The sequence below is a fragment of the Phasianus colchicus genome, chromosome 1 (genome assembly GCF_987193195.1).
Source record: "Phasianus colchicus chromosome 1, bPhaCol1.hap1.1, whole genome shotgun sequence".
NCBI lineage: Eukaryota > Metazoa > Chordata > Aves > Galliformes > Phasianidae > Phasianus > Phasianus colchicus.
Genome location: NC_143436.1, coordinates 130,420,368 through 130,438,627, shown reverse-complemented (window position 1 = coordinate 130,438,627; position 18,260 = coordinate 130,420,368). Strand labels below are relative to the sequence as shown.

Sequence of the window (18,260 nt, the reverse complement as noted above, 5' to 3'; positions counted from 1 at the left end):
TTATATTTTTTAAAATCTCAGGAAGGATTTGCCCTAAATATAGACAAGCAAAGAAATCCCCTGGGTAACAGAGTTCCTTTGTGGTGGTAACAGTACTGTTCTTGTGGGTTGTTTGGCTTGTTCTCCTACAATATATTCTAGTTAAAAAAAAAAAAAAATAGCATATTCTCACCCCAAAACCTCAAAACCCCTACTTCCTCAATGTGTTGCTTAGATGCATAATCTCAGAAAGTACCAGAGTGCTGCTCTTCTATTATTTGCTATAAGTTTGTGAGCTCTTCAGAGTGGGTACATAAGGCTCAAGTCGCTACTTAGTTGAGTTGCACTGGAGAAAAGGAACCCAGCGCTGCATGGATGTGTTTCTCTTTGTTCACTCATTCTAAGAGATGTAATTGGGAGGACTCGAAATCTGGAAGTTGACAGCACTTCCCAGAACCAAATTTAGGCACACAGAAAATGCAATTGTCCAGCATTCCACCGCATCTGCACCAGCGTGATGAGCAGCTGAGTCACATACAGGTACTGCATAGCCATCCAGCCACAGCCATATATGGGCTTGTGCTCCCATTGCTTCTCCCAGGAAATGTCTGTAGGCATGTGGAGATACAGCCCCCTCAGAGCATCATCTGACCTTAATCCCCATCCTTAAAGTGGTGAAGGATCAACAAATGCAACTTTGGTGGAATTGATTCCAGCCTTCTTCCTTTCCAGCCTAATCTCTGGGCTCACCTCAGCACCTTTCCTTCTCTTCTCCTGCATTGTGAAGAGCCAGAATGGGAACAGAGCTCCTGCTTTGGACCTATCTGCTGCAGGGATGGGGTGGGAGATTGCTTAACAATCTGGGAACTATGCTATTGGAAGAGGGAGACAAAGGATCTCTCTCAAGGAGAAAGGAGAGAGAGAGAGGCAGATGCACAGAAACTGTCTTCCTTCAATTTTCAAAACTCCATTAGATTCTCTCTGGCATTTGCTATGGCTCTAATTTTATTGCCCCAGGCACTTTCCCCTTTCCATTCACCTTAGAAAATCACCCTAGGTCCTCAAGCACCAGGGACAGCATGCTTGGCCCATGGAAGGATATGCTTTTTATTGAGTTATGCTTTGTACCACTAAGAATTATTTACAACCAGAGATAAATATCCGTAAGAGGAAATGTTTTTACATATTCATTGGGTTCCAAAGTATTAGCGGATTCTATACAATAACAAAAAAAAAATTTAACAGCCAACTACTTGTAAAAATTGCATGAAATGTGAGTTTTAAAATTGCCAAGACTCTTGATTTTGTAACAGTCAGGAGGGAAGTGACGAGCATCACATCTTGCAACACTTCCGATAATATGAGTGTTCCCTAAAATGTAAGAGACAAGGAGGCAGCCCTATTTGTAGCTGTATAACCATTGCAATTGCGAGTCTTTCCATCTTCTCTGAGTCTCAAGACTATGATACAAAGATAAATGAGACAAAGAAGTTTTGAAATACAAGGTAGGTCTATCTTTGTCTTTCTGCTTTGTTTATGGGAGTATTTGGTAATGTTCTAAGATAGATACAGGAAGCCAGGGGCTGGAGGGACGATGATCCAGGCATAATCTCAGAAGCTGGCAGAGAAATACATGGAGCTGAGTTGAATAAAGATTTTTGCAAAGAAGATATCTCCTACCTGCCAAGAAAGTTCCTTAGCCAGATTTTTTTTATTTTCTTTCTGGTTTTGGCACTGAATTTGTAATAAACTTAGATGCTGCTCCTAGATCTACTTTTATGCATGTATGCTAAAAAATACACTTGGAAGTACACTAACTGTGCTAACACCCTCACCAAACTTAACATACTGATCACTGAGTATCTAGAACTAATTGATTTTGCTGTGACAAATTCTGATATTTTCTATTTGCAGCTGTTTACCCACATGCTTGAGGTCTACTCATCCTGATAGATAATCTTTAGACCTTAAGACGGCAGTCATCAGGTGAATGTATGTAGAATTTCTAGAGCAGTTCCCAAATCAACAGCTTTAAAAATCATCACACAAATTATTTTGCTGCAGTGAACAACAACTTTGTTGATCTTGTTACTATCCATTTTAAAGATTCTCTGGCTGCTTGAGATGTCCATAAAATCTTTTCTTGCTCAAGAATTGAGATGGGCAGACAGTTTGGAAGCAGGTAAAATGAGCAGATATGACCAGACTAATTCAGAGGGTAGCAGTTTGCTCTGATATCTGTCATATTGGACAATTTTTGTTGCTTTTTGTCTCCAAGGAAGAAAAGATGCTTGCTTGTCTTGGACTCATCTTCATGACACAGTGGATGCTGCTGGTTGCCCAGATGTATGATGATTGGCAGTGCACAAACTGTGAGTAGAACACTTCCTGCAGATATCCTCTTAGGTGAAGTGTAATATGTTTCTCTTTAGACATATTTGTCCCCCAGTTGCCTTTTGTCTTAGATCTGGTAAGTAGTAACCCCTGTACCTCAAAAATCTGAAAATAACCGATCCCTATTATGTGATAATTTCAGGGGAGATGTCAGATTCACCCATCCAAAATTTGATGCTGAATTGGTGGAAAACAGAACTGAGTTGGATCAGCACCATGAATTTCACTAAGTACAAATGTTCTATGACAGTATATAATAATAATGTCAAAATACAGGTAAATTTTCTATGTAAAGTATCAACAGAGATAAATCACTACACTTTGTTCTTTTTCTTTCATATTCTTAAATAACTGAAAAAAGATAGTCTGTGTTTTAGCCATTCTTTTTAGTTTTTACTGAGGCCCATCTTGATACTGATACGTGTCTGTCCTCTGGCACTTCTTGTGAAATTCTTGCCCTGTGAGGAGTACTATGGGACCAGTATCTTGATGAGACTGAAGCATAAGACTGCCTCGTTTCCTGGTTTCAAAGGACCTTCACTGAGAGGCATCTCTTGCTGTGTGGATGAGAATTTTCACATATAGAGGAGAAACTGAGTTAGACACGTGCTCTTACTTGAATAAGTGTTCAGTGGCACTGGAGCTGTAGTGTAGCTCAGAACTGGGACTCATGTGACATAGAAGTTTGTGAAGGAACAGTGTTTCTGGAGTGGCTCCTGGGATCCAAGCTGGTTATTTCAAACATAGTAGGCACATTTGAATAGACAAACTGAACCAAGACCTGAAAAAAAAATAGGCCTGAGCCAGCGGCTCTGTAGCTAGACATTCTTGGAAGGCATTAATTTATATCACTCTGCAGGACAGCATGTTCCAGATGCCCATCTTGTCCCAAGAGAACAGGAAATCTATATGCATAGCTTAAAAAGAGAAATAAGATATATATGTGTGTGTGTGTGTTTTTAATATGGCTCCAACATTTTGATAGCTGACAGGAGACATGGAACTCAGAATGGATTACTTGGACAGTGTTCTGACTTTACAGAAAGATAATTTCTTTGTCTGATTTAGCCTGTTTTCAGATCTTATGCAGAGAAGATGGCAAGCTAAACCTTTCCCTGTTTTGTAATTACTACATGTATTAACCAGAATAGGTTTTCTTTTGAAGACTGACAAAGCAAGTCGTGAACTCATGGGAATATTTTTTTCCTGAATACATACATTACTGCACTATTTACCAAATTCTCTTCCTCCAGACACCACAGCTGCAGTAATGTCACAGCCTATTTGGTCAATATCTCTTGTGCATCAGACTGATTCGACTATCTCTAAAGTACAGTTCAGGAACAGGAACTGTATCAGAAAATATTGGTTTTGACATCCTTTTTTTGCACAAATGAAGAATAAGCATTTTATGCTCTGCTGCTCTGTCAGTATGCAAAATATATACCACATTTACTGTTTCTGTAAGCAGTTTCCAAAAGTCTAATTTCTGGGGAGTCTTTTAATACTCCATGTAGTTCTAGCATCTGCATCAATGATCACAGATTAGAATAGTCATGTCAGCTTTATTTCAACTATCTAAGCATGGAAACCTTAGTCTTCAAAACTCTGATAAAAGGCACTAGTGAGGTACAGGTCCTGCCTGGAGAAAATGTATCCCATGCATCTTAGATGAAAACACCTCTGTACTTTACCACTAAATAGAGAAGGCACTTATATGATTTGTTCAAATTGGCTGCTAACATTAAGAAATCTAATATTACTAGAGATTAACCTCAAGCCATCTCCTTGCCCAAGCAGTCATTCGTGGGCTATCTCCTTTTGTCTTTGAAATGAGAATAAAGTACAGTAAAGCCATCTGTTGATTTTTAGGAAAGAACATATGCTTCATTTTGAGGAGGTTCAAAAGATTTTTTATGCTGATGGATGGATAGAGAGGAAGAGTTCCTATTCTTCACACTGCTCTCATGAGATTTTCTGATGGGAAGCATCAAAGTCTTCACCTTATGCTGATAAAGGCTCATTATCCAACATTACTAGGAAGGGAGCTCTTTGTCTCGGGGAGATATCAGTACTTACACAGAAAGCACAGGCTTTCTACAGAAGTGTTACATAAACCGTTAGATGAAAAAGTTAAAAAATTAACCACCTGAATGTCATTTTTCAGGAAAAGAACACAAACTGCATCTTTGGAAGAAATCTAGCACTTCCTCTGCACAACGGGGCAAACTTTTCAGTTACAGCAGAGAGCATTAACAGTACATACTCAGTCACATGCAAGTATATTCCTCAAGGTAATGCACTAGACTTTGGAAAAGAATTTGCATTCTTCTAATGGGCCTGAGTGTTAAAAAAAAAAAAAAAAAAAAAAAAAAAAAAAAAAAACCATGAAATGCTTCCTTCCTTAGTTATTCTATTTCCTGGAAATGGATAGCTTCTTGTTCATATCCTTATGACAAGGTGTTGGACAAGCAAAGTATTTTCCTACAACTTGTAGGAAACTCAGTAAATGTTTTGCCCTTGGCTAATGTCTTGCTTGGTGACATTTTCTTAATTGCAGATTCTCTTCTGAATGTTTTATTAGCTTCATTTTCCTGTATTACTCAAAATCAAATTGAAATAGGTTTGTGGCTGTAGTTTTTAAATTCTTCCTCAAGAACTGTGTGACACCTTGAATTCTGTAATAGCATAACTCGTGGTATCACTTTTTAGTGTCCAATCTATGATAACAAAAAGTCTGATGGAATCTGACCTTTTTTATCTGAGAGGGATAACAGATATGAGAGTGTTAAGATAATGAGGTACAATATTTGCTCATTTAAGTAACATGGAATGGAATATACACAATGACGCTCCTTCCTGTCTCATCAAGCTCAAAGAAATTGCTGTTTCCTTATAAAAGGAGGGCTAAGTCATCCTTTCTTTTAAAAAGACACGTTTATTCTCCTTATTAGCCTTTGTTGGGGTTAGGAGTTAAAGAGCAATATGCAGTGTTTATGATTTGGTGAAGTGATGTTAATCTCAGAAATCAGAATAATTCAAGGAACGTGGCCACTTTAGGTGTCAGCCTGCATTACGGCAACCTAGTCTTCATGGAGCCTAATCCTGTCATATACAACTTCATATCTTTGGAGGACATAGCTACATCAGATTCTTCACAAGATCTGTCAGTCTAAATATCTTCCAATGCAGCGACGTAAAATGGTGTTTATCATTCCTAATCAAAACAATAATTGTCTAAAGTTGCAGGTATCTGCTGTACCTAAGCATGTGCCAAAATCCTCCAGCTTGGAGCAGTCCACACATTTTGTCCTCATAATGAACACTGCTGTGTTTGCAGGCATCAATGGGTCAGCCATTGAGAACTTCTCCTGTGTGATTTATGACGTTTCCCTCATGAACTGCACTTGGCAGGCAGGCAGGAATGCTCCAGGAGATACCCAATATTTTCTCTACTGGCGGAACTCGATGTGAGTAGGTCTTCTTGAGTATTGAATTCTCACTTAACACATCACAGTACCTGTTTTTAATTAAAACTCCTTGACATGTATATATATGTGTGTGTTTGTGTGTGTTATGTTATCTTTAGAGATGATGACGTAATGGAATGTGAGCTTTACATTAAAGACGAAAATGGTAGACATGTGGGATGTAGATTCAAAAACGTGAAGATAGAGAAATCTTATTTTTTGGTGAATGGGTCTAGCAAAAACTCCCTGGTCCAGTTCTATGACGCAAATATTGACCTATATACGATTGGTGAGTAAATTATTTATTTTGTTTTATTTCTACTATTACATAAGGGTAACAGAGCATTTATCCCTGAGACAGAGCCTGCACTCAGACATAATTTTCTCCCCACATGACAGTTTTTCCTGTTTTCTGTTTGATGCTGGCAAAAATATAGTTCAAAAATGGACCACAAGAGGAAGTAGTAACATTCTGAAATAACTGTTAAGAGAAGACATCCTAACAATTCTTATGTTGAGAGTGAGGATTTTCTGGCTTGAGTGTCATTTACCTAAAAACCGTGCAGGCATTCAAATCCATTGGATGTTAATACCAGAGTTCCTAAATTCTCACTGAAATTTCTAATTCTATCTTCACTTGTGCAGCAAAGATGAAATGTGTTGCCCAGTCTGTCAACTCATATAGCTGTTTATTATCCTAAAGATGATGAGCACTGACTTTGTAAATGCTTTCACACTATTTTCTATTATGTTTAAAGCTCTTAAAAATTATCTTATTTCTGCATTTAGTGTCTGGCTGCAGAATTTAACTTCTGTTTACTTCCCCATAGAATCTGTAACCATTTTAATTTTATGGACCTTCTGCATTTCAGTTCAGAACACATTTACTCATTTACCAGCATTGTTGGAAATAATATTTTTTTCATAAGAGTGGTATCTGTACAGGCAAGACCTGAAGTCTCTTTTCACTCATTATTCTTGCGATGTCAAAAGGAGCAGTGTATGCCCTCCTTTTCTAATTGCTCTGAATAATTTATCCTGGCTGGTGTTTCTAGCTCCCTGGTCCTTTGAAAAATATTATATCATAACTATCATTTATTTAGTATGTTTTTTCAATGACCTTCAGACTTCCTCCTTGTTTAACTTCTCAAAACGTTATTGCTTTGGACCAAGGTTTTCTTTATAGTTGCTGCTATTCCATCCTTTCTTATATGGAATAACTCCATTACTTGACATGTATTGTACAACATAAACACTGAGCTGGAAAAAATACATGGTATGCATCAGCAGTTCTTCCATTCTAGGTCAGTTCCTTTATCATCTGTAAAAGTACACTGTCTCACATATTCCTAGAGTCAAAAGTGAGAGACTGAGAGACTGTGGCTTTTTCAAGAAAATCAACTACCTAAATGAAAGAGCCATGAAGAAAATAAGCAAGGATTCTTCACAGCTGTAGCCCTTCTCAGCTTTTTTCAGCAATCTACTTGAATTATAAATACATTGATGGAATTTTGGAGATGGCATTTCACACTACTACCTTTTTCAATGATGGCCAAAGACATTTCAACTAAAGAGCCTATTTGAGCCTCTGCATTGCCAGTGGAAATACCATATGTGGAAAACATACCCTTAACTAAAGAAATGAATGTGTGTTCAAAATACCCCAAGTTTTCATATGCACTTTCACTATTGGCAAAGCTCCATTGCTTTGATACTGCCACCAAAAACAAACAAAGCTTCATTCTATAAAGAAAAGGAGGTAAACTGTACTAGTACCCAGAGAGATGAAATAAAACTGCTTCTTGACCAAACGGCCCATCACAAACAGACCAGTCCTGTCTGTAAAGACTGATGCAAGATAGTCTAACTGAAACCATTCCCTCTATTGTTTTATCACTCCTTTAGTTATCAGTGTCTGCTTGTCTTTTGCTGTTATGATAGATATTAAGTCCTCGGGTATGATCAAAATACAAAAGTATCTATACTTTTGCCCACGTTTGTGAAAGTAGGGGAGATGTCTGAAGTTCTTAAACTGAAATGCCATTCTTAAAACTGTATGGTTATTTTTGGAGGAGAAATAAGCTGCTTGGTTCATAACACCAAGCAAGCCATACGGTCATGTCACAGAAGAGTCTAGTGAGAAAGCTTAAAGAATGAAATAACCTTCAGAATTCTTACATTAGTATTAACATCAGATTGCTCTCCCTGTATCCCTGTATTCCTACTTCTCTTCCTGGAGACAGTATATAGAGAGCTCTGGGCTTCTAATATAGTGTTCAAGAAAAATAAATGTAAATAAGTATATTTCTTCACAGAAATGTTACCTGCAATTCCTCCTTTTTTTTTTTTTTCCTTTTAAATCAAATAAAAAACTATTAAGTGATTTTAAATATTTGAACTCTTGAATTTATCATTTCAGAAAAACTCACACCTCCATCAAATGTCACTGTCAGTTGTGATGAAATTTCACATTCTTGCACTATTCAATGGCAACAACCCCAAATAAATCACTCTAACAAAGACAGGTGTTTTAAATATGAAGTTGAAATAACATCCAAGGTAAGAGGAATCTCTAGACCTACGTTAAACATCGATGCACATTTTTACATTTTCTAATTGGCATGGGTAAAAAGATTTTCATATCGTGTAGACTTCCTCATATGCAGAATTATTTTTCATTGTCGTGCCTTTATTGCACTTGGTGAAGCTGTACTGTCCAATTTTATCCCTCTTTTCCTGAGTAACACATTGCTGAAGATACACTCAGTGTCTATGAGTACGTGGGACTAAGAGGAGAAGGATGGTTAATCACAACTTGAACATATTACAGATTGGGCTGTGACAAAACTCAGAAGAAGTACTTTCTTTTGCTGGGGCTTACTTCTGCATCTCTGTGATAGGACAGAGCTGGGCTGCAAATACAGGGTGAAGAAATGGTGATTTGGTTAAGCAGTATGAATGGATGGAAGAGGTTGAAATTTCTGTACATTCAAAATGTAACTAGCAGATACCATAGCAGCTGGAGATGTATAATGCTAAGTAAAAGAAAAAAAATGAGAGAGAAAGCAAAAAGACTTGACAAGTCTTTGGGAGCAAGAAAGAGTGAGGATGGAGTGAAAGTCTGAGGGGTCCAGCTGGAAGGAGAGTAGGTGCAATACACCTCTGGCAGAACTTCGGCAGGCAGTCAAGAGGAGGCTGATGGCAACTGGGGAGGAACAGCCTGCCTGTACTGCAGCCCGGCTGCCACTGGGCGGCTGGTGCTTTCCTTCTCTGGAGTTACTGTTCGGATCTGGGTCTGCAGGCGGTTTGCTAATTCACAGATGATCCCAGATGATTGCTGCTATAAAACCTTACAGCTTCTTCTAACCCTTTGCCTTTGTAGCAATTAAGTCTTTACACTGAGCTCTGCGTGGCTTTGACATAAAGAGAAATCACAGTAAAGCAATACAGAATTCTTTATTTTTTAACATGATTAATACCAGGTTACAAAGAATATTCAATTTATATGCTGTCCGAATTGCCTAGTTATTTCCATAAGAAATTATCAGCAGTTTTCACATTACTAATTTCATCAAAGTCCACCAAATACTGCATTGCAAAATGTATTGCTTTCCAATTGCGAAGTATAAAGTGAGAGCAAGATTTTGCTTATATTATTTTACAGAGAAATATTGCGTTGCTAATACACTGCAACCAACAAATATTTGTGTTACAATCAACTTTTAAACTTTATTTTACAACTGGAAATTACTTGCATTGGGAGAAAACAAAAAGGATAACACAATGACCATGAACAGGCTGCCCTCAGGAGTTGTGGAGTCTCCTCTGGAGATATTCAAAACCCACCTGGATGCTACCTGTGTGACCTGATGCAGGGAACCTATTTAGCAGGGAGGTTGGACTGGATGGCCTCCAGAGGTCCCTTCTAATCCCTATGGTTCTTTGATTCTGTTACTCTCTTTCTTTCTCATATGTGACATCAGTAAAAGCACTACAGGGAAATGATTCCATTTTCCCCCTCTACTCAGTGTAGCTGTTTAGGGATTCAAGGACCTGCTCTCTTGTACAGCAGCATGCTTTGCAACACGTGCTCAGGTGCCACATGGGTACAGCATGTGTACCATTATTTTCTGAAGAAATATTTGATCTAATTTCTTATTGTTTTACAATGGAAAAAAAAAAAAAACAAGACTGAAAGTAATTAAAAACAAAAACAAACAAACAAAAAACTCCAAACCCACAGGCTAGTGGAGATGTTGATTTAGCCTGCCAATCATTAGTTGTGTGTGGTCAATATGCTATATAGTAGTCATTATACTTACACAGAAGAGATATGGGATTTTTTTTTCCTATCAGAAATGTAGATGGAGGGAATCCTGAAATATTTGTGAATCCAAGTCACTTCGGAATGATTTCATCTGCGGGAAAAGAAACAGCATTTGCTTAGCATTTACAATTCAGCATAGTCTTTTGTGTTTTTATAAGATATAAACAATAGATTTAAAAAGAAAAGCTTATCTCGTGAAGTTCAACAAGGTGAAGTGCAAGGTCCTGCAACTGAGTTGGGGCAATCCCAAACACAGATACAAGTTGAGCAGAGAACGTGTGAGCAATTCCCTGTGGAGAAGGATTGGGCAGTGTCAGTTGATGAAAGATTTAATATGAGCTGGCAGTGTGCACTTGCAGCCCAGAAGGCCAACTTTATCTTGGGTTGCATCAAGAGAAGTGTGATCAGCAGGTCAGGGAGGTGATTCTGCCCCTCTACTCTGCTATTTTGAGATCCCAGCTGGAGTACTGTGTCCAGTTCTGGGGCCCCCAAAACAAGGAGGACATGGAGCTGTTGGAGCAGGTCCAGAGGAGAGCCACAGAGATGAGGGCTGGAGCCCTTATGGGGAGAGGCTGAGAGAGCTGGGGCTTTTCAGCATGGAGAAGACTCCAAAGAAACCTTATAGCAGCCTTCTGGTACCAGAAGAGGACCTAGAGGAAAGCTGGGGAGGGAGTTTTTTTAAGTAGCAATAGGGGAAATGGCTTTAAACTGGAAGAGGGTAGATTTAGACTAGTTATTAAGAAGAAATTATTTTCTGTGAAAGTGGTGACACACTGGAACAGGTTGCCAATGAGGTTGTGGATGCCCCCTCTCTGGAAACATTCAAAGCCAGGCTGGATGGGGCTTTGAGCAACTTGGCCTAGTGGGAGGTGTCCCTGCCTATAGTGGGGGTTTGGAACTAGATAATCTTAAGGCTCCCTTCCAACTGAAACCATTCTTTGATTCTGTGATCTTAAAAGCTTTTTCTGGTGTGTGTGAGAATAGAATTACTGTTTGCATTCAGACCAGGGTTTTTTTCTTTGGTTGTGTTTCAGTTCAAGCATCAATCTGAAATAAAATTTATTTCTCATCTCTAATGGTAAGGAATACAAATACTTTTCCATAGAAGAAATAGTTACTATATAAACTTGGCATGGCAGTTGGATCGCATATCAGAAATAAAGTAATATAAAAATAAATTACTACTTCATCAAAACAAACTGTGAAGTAGATTAGATAGTAATGCAGAGAAAGGTGATAAATAGTTGATTAAAATGAGTATCTTAACAAAAAAAAAAAAGCAATCATAAAAATAAAAGTTTTCTCTCGATTTACAGGGTAACTCTGCAGAGTGGACCAAACGAAATTATACAAAAGTAAGTTTGCTTTTTCTATTTATCAGCAGTATATGTTCGTTTCATAGTCAATTGTGAAAAGTAAATAGCACATAGTTGCATCTAGCGTTAGTTCAATGCTTTACGATATTCTTATTTATGAGTTTCTGAAACACGCCTGGATGCTAAATAATTATGATATTTGTGTCACTTATCACATATTCAAAGAAATGTGAAAAAAAAAAAAAAAAAAAAAAATTACTGTTCCATAACTATTTTGTGAAACCTTCTATTACACTATTCCTTCTTCCTCTCAAATGTTTGGTCAGAATTTGAAGATACACATTAGTGACAGAAGGAAAAGGAGTCACTGAGGAAACTCCTCCTAGGAATTTAATTCAACTTACGTAAGCCCAAAGACCAAAAAAAAGACCTTTGGAAGAGGGCCTGTTCTGCAGGTATGCTGCACCTTGTTCTAGTCAGTGCAGCCTGCACATCCCACTCCTATTCTGAAAGTATCCAAAGAGAGAGTATGTTTTGGAAAGTTCTGGTACAACTAAGTACTGCAATCTTCTTATTTTGCAAGGTTGTACTGGAACTTTTCTTTGTCCTAAGGAGCCCTATTACAAAGATAGGAACATGAGCTACCTGCAGATGGTTTATTCTTTGCATTATAGAATTTTAACAGCATTAATACAAGACAATTCAAGATACTTTTCTGCTTCTGTAAATGTAGCAAGGAAAATAAAAAATAAATCAGAATTACTGATTATGTAAATTTGTGAAGGTGCTGGGGCCTGTCCTCTTCAGTATCTTTATTGATGACCCGGATGAGGGCACTGAGTGCACCCTCAGTAAGTTTGCGGATGACACCAAGCTGGCTGGAAGTGTGGATCTGCCTGGGGGTAGCGAGGCCCTACAGAGGGATCTGGACAGGCTGGATAGCTGGGCTGAAGCTAATGGGATGAGGTTCAACAAGGCCAAATGCTGGGTCCTGCACTTTGACTGCAACAACCCCAGGCAACACTAGAGGCTTGGGGTGGAGTGGCTGGAAGACTGCATAGAGGAAATGGACCTGGAGGTATTGATTGATGCTCGGCTGAACATGAGCCAGCAGTGTGCCCGGGTGGCCAAGAAGGCCAATGGCATCCTGGCTTGCATTAGAAGCAGTGTTGCCAACGGGAACAGGGAAGTGATTGCCCCCCCCTTACTCAGCTCTGGTGAGGCCACATCTTGAGTACTGTGTCCAGTTTTGGGCCCCTCGCTGCAAGAAAGACATTGAGGCCCTGGAGCGGGTTCATAGGACGGTGACAAAGCTGGTGATGAGTCTGAAGCACAAGCCTTATGAGGAGTGGCTGAGGGATCTGGGATTGTTCAGTCTGGAGAAAAGGAGGCTCAGGGGAGACCTTATTGCTCTCTATAACTACCTGAAGGGGGGTTGTATGAGCTGGGGGTTGGCCTCTTCTCTCGTGTAACTGGTGATAGGACTAGAGGGAATGGTTTCAAGCTGCACCAGGGGAGATTTAGGCAGAACGTTAGGAAATACTACTTTTCTGAAAGAGTGGTCAGGCACCAGAATGGGCTGCCCAGGGAAGTGGTGGAGTCACCGACCCTGGAGGTGTTCAAGGAATGTTTGGATTTTGTGTTGAGGGATATGATTTAATGAGAACTATTGGTGATAGGTGGATGGTTGGACTGGATGATCTTGAAGTCTTTTCCAACCTTGGTGATTCTGTGATTCTGTGATTCATAAGAAATTACAGGTTAACAAGTAGAAGTTGAAAAATTGAAAGTTCTAGACAGCAAAATTTATGGAGTGATGGGCTATACTTGAAAAGATACACACATAGATACATACATACTACATACTTAAAAAGCAAGCATATATTTTTTGCTCCAAAGCAGCAGTCTGATCTAACAAGCAATTCTCCCATACCTTGAAAACTCTCACTGGTAAACGCAGCTTCCACATTGTCAACATCTAGGAATTCAGCAATGAAAAACTCAGTCTAAATGTAATTTTGTCTGTTTGCTTAGGAAATTGTTACAAGCCACATAGTTCAAAATCCCAACATGAGACAGAAGAACCTGGTGAAAATAAGAGCAGCTGGCCGTATGTGTAACGTAAACAACGACTGGGGGGAGTGGAGTGCAGCTGTTGAGTTTGGTAAGAATAAAAAAATCTTTACCCTGACTTATCTTTCTCCCAGCTATGGCCTATCTACCTCGCACATGGATGTGCACTTGTAAAGTATATGTAAGCATTGTGTTTCATTCCACATTGCTGAAAAGGAGAGAGATAATTAGTTTATCTCTTAACATTCTAACTTCGGAAATCAATAAAAAAGTTGTATATTTGAAACTGTAGTGCATCATATCTGCTTAGCGCTGAGGACTAACAAACAGGTTTGGTGTTAATCTCTCCTGGAAAAATGTACAGCTAAAATGCTAAAAGAAAAAAGAGTTGCATTTTGTTCCAGGAGAAACCTTTTGGACTGACATTCACCAGTCAGTGTGCTTGACTGTGCGTTTATTGCTTTTTGTTAACAATAATGATTCATGACTGTTGCTCTTTCAGGAAATGAAGAAATTTCTTCTTCAGTATGGATTTTACCTGTAGTGGCAGTTGCAACACTCTCAATAGCTATCTTTACAATTTTCTTCTGCAAAAGGTATATAGAATTTATACTTTTATTTTATTTTGCGTGAATGTGTGAAGCATCTGCAGTTCTTAAACAAATGAATTATGCAGAGGTGCCTCTGAATACATCTTCACTCACAATCTAATAGAAGCTAAATTAAAAAGGTGTTCTCGAGGCAGGCATTATGATTATGATACCTAAAGTCTCTCTTTGGATGACTCACATACATTTTTTTCAAGAGCTCTACTGTTAACATGGCAAGAAGGTTAATTATGTTTCATCACCTACCACAGAATCATAGAATCATTAAGGTTGAGAAAAGATCTGTAAGATCATCTGGTCCAGCTGTCCATCCACCATTGATTTTTCTCCACTTAAACCAAGTCCCTCAGTATCACATTGACATGTTTCTTGAACGTCTCCAAGGACTGTGACTCAACCATCTCCCTGGGCAGCCTGTTCCAGCACCTCAACACTCTTTTGGAAGAGAAACCTAATTCCAAACTCAACGTCCCCTCACTCAACTTGAGGCCATTTCCTCTCATCCTGTTGCTGGTTACACGGAAGAAGAGGCCAACGCCCACTCCACCACAACCTCCTTCCAGGAAGTTTTAGAGAGCAGTAAGGTCTCCCCTGAGCTTCCTCTTCTCCAGACTAAACAATCCCAGTTCCCTCAGCTGATCCTGCCGAGACTTGATCTCCAGACCCCTCAACAGCACCGTTGCTCTTCTCTGAACATGCTTCAGGTTTTCAATGTTTTTCCCGTAGTGAGAGGCCCAAAATTGAACACAACACTCAAGGTGTGCCCCCACAGAAGGATGATCACTTCCCTGCTCCTGCTGGCTGCACTATTTCTGATAGCAGACAGGATACCATTGGCCTTCTTGGCCACCTGGGCACACTGCTGGCTCATGTTCAGCTGACTGTCGACCAATACCCCCAGGTCTTTTTCATCCACACAGTCTTCCAGCCACTCTGCCCCAAGCCTGCAGCATTGCCTGCGGTTATTGTGGCTGAAGCACAGGACCAGCATTTGGTCTTGTTGAACTTCATCCCTTGGCCTTAGTGCAGCAATCCAGCCTGTCCAGATCCCTCTGAAGGGCACAACAACACTTCCTGCCAACTTGGTGTCATCTGCAACCTTACTGAGGGTATGCTTAATCTCCTCATCCAAGTCATCAATAGAGATACTAAACAGGACAGGCACCAAAACCAACACCCAGGGAACACCACTCATTACCAGCTGCCAGGTGGATTTAACTCCATCCAGCATCACTCTGGGCCTGACCCTCCAGTTGGTTCTTTATCCAGTGAATTGTGTACCTGTCCAAGCCAGTGTCAAAGGCTTTGCTGAAGTCTAGGTAGACTACGTCAACAGCCTTTCTTTCATCCACCAGGCAGGTTACTCAGTCATAGAAGGAGTTTTTTTACCCACACTGCCTTTTTACCCACACTGGCTGGGCTTGATCTTCTGGTCATCCTGCACATGTCCTGTGATCTCACTCAAGATGATCTGTTCTATAACAATCTTCTATAGCAATCGGTTCTCAGGAGCAGAGTGTGGCACCTCCTTCTGCTTCCTCTGCTCAGGGTGCTGTGCTGCACAGAACAATGAGGTCACCTCTTAGCCTTCCCTGCAAATTAAACAACTTAAGTTTCCACAGCCTCTCCTGATACCAACTTTTTAAAGCCATGCTTACCAACATGTAGACTGTCTGCCAAAAGATTTGGTTTCTTGAAATGTACTTATTGCAAACACACAGGCTGATTGTACTTATCAGTATAGATCTTCTAACATTCATTAGAATTGTTCTAGCAACCTAAATTAATCTGAGAATGCATAAGAAATTTGCATTTCTTCCTGAAATAAACTCTGCAAGAGAAATGGAAAGAAAAAGGATAGTCTACCTTATCATGCACTTTGTATAAAAATATACAGTCATTCAGAGAAGACTGTTCTTCCTACTTGTTTAAATGTTTATGTTCACTTTGTACTGGTTGCAGTGACTTAAATATGATCACAGTAGAGAGTTCCTTTTTCTTTCAAAGTAGAAAATAAATATTTTGAATCTAACCAAAAAGAAAATCTAAATTCTTAGTGTTTACCTCATATGTATTCATTCTGTGCCATGATGATGTACAATTTTCATTTCTTTTCTGAGGAAGATTTCTTCCCCTAGAGGAGGAAGATAAGAGCTTGTTCAAGGGTGCAGTGGTTTTGACACTTTTGACACACTATGCCAGATAGTTTATTTTTCTGTTTTGCTCTGTCCCATTTGAAATCCAGGACTGGTTATTGGAAAGCAGCATTTCCACGAGTTCCAAAGCCAAAAAATCCATTTCATGGACAGCCTGATATAAATCCACAGGTAGGCTTTCTTTCTATTTTACATTAAATGCATGAAATGCAAAATAAGACTATACTGCAGGTTTAAAGGTAATGTTTAAACGATAAGGAACTTAAAGGAACGAATAACTCTTTCCTTTGACATATATTGAGGAACTACAAAAGGAAATCAGCAGGGAATTTGTTAAGGGAAGTCAAATGCAGTACTCTTCTCCCCTCAGGGGGTTTCTGCTGTTCCGATTGGTAGGTCCTATAAAAGGCACACACGTACCAATATGCAGAGAGGAGATTGAGACTGCTAGTTACACAGAGCAGCATGGATGCCTTACCAGCACCACACTGTCACCAATAAAATTATAAATAACATAATGTCCCATAAGCAGAGCCACAAACAGCCCAGTCTGGCTGCTTCTCTCCATCTGGGCAGGATGACAGTGGGACATTCACACATCTGCACTCAAGGCCTGTTCAGTTAACTAAGCTTCAGGCCAAAGTGTGCTCACCTAGTTACGTACCTTAATAAAGTTAATCCTTTTGTTCTAATTCTTTTACAATTATCTGTGAACAGTGTGCTGGAGAAAAGCACACTTTCCCCTACTCATTTTCAAGCCAGGCTGAAAATCATGTTTCAGCATTAGAGAGGTGTTGAAATTTCAATATTTTGTCTTTCTAAGGAAAGCTTATCTGATAAGAAAAAAAAAAAAAAGTGAAATATTTCCTTAAAATATGCAAAAAAGTTGAAATATTCTCAGAATTACACATACATAAGTTAAGTTAGTCACATGTTTAAAACTAACAGAAGTTTTAATTTTCCTTTCAGATGATGGAGTGCAAAATGCAGTCAGTGACATCTGAAACTGAACAAATTACAGTAGTTGCTGAAGTAGTAAAATAGTAAAAACAAATGAGGAACCTGAAAGTGTACTTTTAATTCAGGCAATTCAGCTCTGCAGAAAGTCAGGGACTAAAATGCATAAGTAGTGCAGCCAAGAGATAAGATGATTTATGTGTAAGTTTTTGAAATGCCTGTGTATTTTCTTTTAATTTCATCTTACTTTAGCTGTCTGGGTAATTGTCCTTATTGGGTATCTTCTATTCTGTGAGTATGATTTAAATATTTCAAGAAGTTTCAGGTACATTTCAATTTGTTAAAGAAAAAAAATATATATATTTTTATCATATTAAAAATAGTAAGAGCCAGTATACTGAGAAGGCAGGCCAGCTATTTAGAGGGATCTTGACACACTGAAGAAATGGGTTGATGGAAACCTCATGAAGTTCAACAGGTGCAAATGCAAATACCTGTACCTGGGGCAAACTAAATCCATGTATCCTAGTGAGTGGGTGACAGACAGGCTTGTAGACAGAGCTTTTTGGTCCTGATGGACAGGGTAGACAAAAATCACCAATGCGTCCTTATGTGTGGTCAGGTGACAGGAGAGCACAGACAAAGATCCCCCCTTCAGTTAAAGCCTAATTCCATACAAATCTCATTCTGGAGTTATATCAGAATAGTCTTGTCATCTGACTCCCCAGTTTGGATGGTTGGAAAGTAAGCCATCCACCTGTTCCTACCTGAGGATGTTACGCTGGAAGCTCACCATGACTTCTAAGTTGATGTTAATATTCAAACCAAAAATATTCAATCATTTCACCCCTTAACAGAATTAGCCTTTGAGTACTTTCATTCACAATAAAAAGAACTTTATCCTCTGAGATAGTCTCATTGATTTTGACAGCTCATATATCTTGCTGCTTCTTTTGGCCTTGGAGATTCAGGTTTTGAGG

The 18,260-nt window shown here is 39.1% G+C and overlaps 1 protein-coding gene across 4 annotated transcripts; it reads left to right on the top strand.

Moving 5' to 3' along the window:
• Positions 1-6: 6 nt before the first annotated feature.
• LOC116230788 (granulocyte-macrophage colony-stimulating factor receptor subunit alpha-like) lies at positions 7-18,188 on the top strand. 4 transcript variants are annotated; one of them, XM_031596152.2, is made up of 12 exons: positions 13-1,484; positions 2,258-2,351; positions 2,516-2,649; positions 4,541-4,667; positions 5,714-5,843; positions 5,963-6,132; positions 8,263-8,402; positions 11,487-11,525; positions 13,521-13,650; positions 14,062-14,155; positions 16,413-16,494; positions 17,293-18,188. In XM_031596152.2, the coding sequence occupies exons 2-12, from the start codon at positions 2,267-2,269 to the stop codon at positions 17,365-17,367; spliced, it is 1,206 nt and encodes a 401-aa protein (XP_031452012.1). In that variant the 5' UTR covers positions 13-1,484; positions 2,258-2,266; the 3' UTR covers positions 17,368-18,188. The 4 variants fall into 4 exon arrangements, with proteins under 4 accessions (XP_089982397.1, XP_031452012.1, XP_089982401.1 ...); XM_090126268.1 differs by lacking the exon at positions 13-1,484 and adding an exon at positions 1,500-2,161; XM_090126271.1 differs by lacking the exon at positions 2,516-2,649 and having other exon boundaries at positions 7-1,484.
• The last annotated feature ends 72 nt before the right edge of the window (positions 18,189-18,260 follow it).

Bases quoted from the DNA above. Each gene is read 5' to 3' on its own strand.
- LOC116230788 (XM_031596152.2), top strand. From the start codon at position 2,267: ATGCTTGCTTGTCTTGGACTCATCTTCATGACACAGTGGATGCTGCTG. The intron at 8,403-11,486 runs GTAAGAGGAATC...CTCGATTTACAG, and splicing joins AAGTTGAAATAACATCCAAG to GGTAACTCTGCAGAGTGGAC. The intron at 11,526-13,520 runs GTAAGTTTGCTT...CTGTTTGCTTAG, and splicing joins CCAAACGAAATTATACAAAA to GAAATTGTTACAAGCCACAT.